Genomic DNA, 3,813 nt, shown 5'->3' on the forward strand with positions numbered 1-3,813 from the left:
TTATCAGGGTTCGTCTAACCCCGTTACACATGAAGTGACACGACACAATATTTAAATAAAACGACTACAATGTCCTTATCTCGAAGTATTGAAAAGATACAAACGTACTGCAGTTATTTGTACCAAATTAATCTTTCAATAGTTTCAATAATAAAGTGAGCATACTTCTGCTTGGTTACGGAGAACAATGATACTGATCTTCTTAGTCTCGACAAAGCTGTCGCCATTTAAGCACTTTCGAATAGTTATTCATTTGAACCTCCTATTAAAAACATTTCTAGATAAACTGATACTTAAGCTTGTACTTCACTCAAACCGCAATACAGCAAGTCATGTTGCAGAAGTAATATTTCATGTTGTGTAACCAAAATAACTAATTGCAAAATAGCATCATTTTAATAATTCTCAGAACTTCAGGTTTATATCTACCTTTTACTTGTAAGAATTATCATTAAAACAATAAGTTTGCCATAACGATATTAATTGTAAAGCTTATACGTCGACTGTAACGCAATTCCCTACGCCATATACCATTCTTGCTATACCACAAAAAACTAGCGTATTTGTAGTACACCTTTAAGTCTAGCAATGTCAAGTAGTAGTGAGATAGTTTGCTTGTTTTCGGCATCAGATTTCGACTGAGCTTACAAATGAAGCTTATCAATATCCGACGTACCGTCCAATATCTTGTGAATCAAGAGCGCCTTTAACCGCAGTCGGATAGCCTGTGACGCTTCATCGACTTCACAAAGCTGTTGGATTAGTGCCTTCGTAGACAAACGAGTCGAGAGTACATCGAAAATTGCCTTATCGACTTCTGCATTATGCTGTCCAAAGACTTTCTCGACGGCTTCAATGAGCCTGCGAAACTCCTGGCTACTAAATAGCTTCAAGTTCGTGGCTTCGATGCTGAGCAAAGTGAAAAGAGTGGCAATACTTTCCTCGTTGACCTTAGTAGATTTAAGAAAGTTCTCCGCTAAGTTCATTGCCATATTCGACGATGTCAATTTCGGCAAGAGCGGGATTGAGGTGATCGCCTTCATTAGCGTTGGATTTGCAATCGCTGTGATGGCGCGTTGGAGAAATTCATCAACCTGGGTAGTCCCCGCCCTCTCCTCGACGAAGTCACGGTTTTGATTTGTTATTTTTGATGTGTGCGTTCTCACATGATGAGTTGATACTGCCGCTGCATTTACTGTGGCAGACTTAGAAACGATAAGAGCGGTCAAACCCCAGACTAGAACGAAGTTGTAAAAACCAAATGAACGCTTTTGCTTGGTGAAATAGCTGAAGCCTCAAAAATTGTAAGTATGCTGCACGAGATTATTTATTCGTTTCGAATGTTTTATAATCATTGGCTGGTATTTTTTCACATCCCAAACTTGTTGCTCAACTTTTTTATGTATCTGCAAATCGGTCGTTATCCTTCAACAAATCAATCAAAATTTTAATATAAAATCGATAAAATGCAGTCCGATCAAGTTCACATCAGGTAACCATCTTCACCTAAGTCGCAGCGTCGTCACTATGTGAAATGACAAAACCTACCAAATGCGAAAGAGTATGACGTTTCTTGAGAGCTTTGCTGCGATCTATTTCTATTGAGACGATCTATTTCTATCGAGACAGCAAAAACATTCAAATTTCAGTACAGTTTTGGACCTTTGTTTTGTGAGCTCAGGAAATATTTGCTCCTTTAGGCATGTGGGACTTATCGCTCCTCGTGCGTCGTATCAAGTCGATTTTTCTGCCTTGCCTTTTGCAATGTACTATGGCACAACCACAAGAATGGCGTTTAAAAGCATAATATGGTCATTATAGTGACAAACTACGCCTTTACCAATTAATAAGAAGATTGCAGAAGCTGTCTATATTGTAACGGATTTCTAATGTGCTGAGCCGATTCTTGTCTTGTAGAGGGGGAGAGTATAATGTGTATACCTAACAAGTCCCTCCGTCCCATTGTTCTATTAATGTTTCACAAATTAGAACCAACATCGTTACAGCAGATATGGGAAGATTACGGCAAGAAAGACACAGGAACATGATATACTTTTTTTCTTCAACAAAATTCAAAGGAGTTTGTCGCTTTAAGTTTGGAGCTCGGTTAACACTGCTGTGAAGTCTTTATAGGACGGAGTACGTACCAAACGCCATTGTACATGCTGTGTGAACCACTTATTTTATGTGTTTAACATTAATTGTACGCTTTATATGTATATCTCCTCTCAGTTCTGATGTATCAGAACTGGAGGGACGTATCAGGTTAGGAAGGCTAAACGCGTATTGGCTATCACAATAAATGTCACTTCACCTCTCATCCATCGGACAAAATTTCAATCATGGCAGCATCTAACTTAAATTCGCATCAACTTTACTTTACAGCGTAAAGATGACTTTGCCTTTTGCGTCAGATAATGGCAAACTTCTGAGAGAGAGATCGAATAATAAGAACAAAATTGTCATTCAAAACTGGTAGGTTAATGAATGAAAAGAAAAGCGCTATGTTGCCGTCTATTTCGGCTAAAAAGTCATGAAAGACCAATTATTGGTTTATTGTCCCATTTTCTATGAGAAGTTTGTTTGGATGAAAACAATGGGTCTTCCATAAAACAACTAACTGTTTGTCTGCCGCTACTTTTGTCTGGGATTGCGAGATTGCCGCTATGATAACACTTAAAGGTGACTCTTCTGGAATAGAGATCAATGTCATTACACATGTTGTGTGAACTACATACACCTCTGTGTGGTAAACATTAACTATATATTTTGCATAGTTGTATATCCCTCAATTCTTTTATATTAAGATTGAAGGCAGTTATCAGTTGAAGGAAGGCTTAAGACATGTTGGCCATAATCAATGTCACTTCACCTTTTCTCCTCGTTCGCATAAATCGGCGGGTACCCAGTAGAGGTAGGGTGGTTGACTGGGACAGTTATCAACCCTGTGAGTGTTGTGGTAGAATCGCTCATAACATTTTAGCCCATGAAAGATCGCTATGCTTTGTCGATAACACGAGTCAAAGTGGTATCCTCGTGCTAACAGCGAGATTGAAGGGTAACATTTGTCTGTTCAGAGTATTGATTGACTCTGGCGCATCGCGTAACTACGCGCGGAAGCAAAGTGTGCTTAAAATGATTTAATCTTTGTGATGTACTGGATAGAGAAAATGGCTTTATCTCAGTTAAGTTGGCCACTGGTGCGGTGGTCACGGTATAAAAAAAATAATGGTTGATCATTAACTGAAGCTTGAAGACTACAACTCGAAGAAATGATAAACATTCCCTGAGATGGACAAACGGTATGCCCTGACTTAGGCACACCGTTTCTTTAAAAGCATGATCTCTGGATTGATTGGTGATCAAAAGCGATTGAGAGTAGCTCTTCTGCCGTAGGTGAAACCCGTAGGAGTGATGAAGCCACATTTGCCATGAACCGGAAGAAGCGTTCAAGCGCTCGATAGTCGTGTGCATGCTGGAAATGATCCATACTTCATTACTATATGTCATGCAACCGACATTCCCCAGGCTGAAAGACAAGAAGTCGTATAGAGTAACCATTGGTGATCGATCATTCAGGAAGTGTGTCGACAAATCAAGTGGTGACCGGAACTGGCCAATTGAAAACGAATGAACGTTGGTGAGCATGGCCATTTGCCGAATGAAAAGAATTTATGGTGGTTGTTGCCCCTTGAGATAAAAGAATGTTGTTGAAGTGTGTGTACTGGAAGTCGAAGAATCGACTGCGGCTGTATATGTAGCTAGTCCCACCAATACAATGGTCGGTCGGATAGTGGGTCAGTGGGTATATCT

The 3,813-nt window shown here is 39.7% G+C and overlaps 1 protein-coding gene across 1 annotated transcript; it reads right to left on the reverse strand.

The window, feature by feature from the left end:
- Positions 1-644: 644 nt before the first annotated feature.
- On the reverse strand, positions 645-1,043 carry PHALS_11539 (uncharacterized protein; the record flags this gene model as incomplete). Its single annotated transcript, XM_024726770.1, has 1 exon — positions 645-1,043. One exon carries the CDS (start codon positions 1,041-1,043, stop codon positions 645-647), a length of 399 nt encoding a protein of 132 aa, XP_024572040.1.
- Between the last annotated feature and the right edge of the window lie 2,770 nt (positions 1,044-3,813).

The sequence above is a fragment of the Plasmopara halstedii genome (genome assembly GCF_900000015.1).
Source record: "Plasmopara halstedii genome assembly, contig: Scaffold_54, whole genome shotgun sequence".
Classification (NCBI taxonomy): domain Eukaryota; phylum Oomycota; class Peronosporomycetes; order Peronosporales; family Peronosporaceae; genus Plasmopara; species Plasmopara halstedii.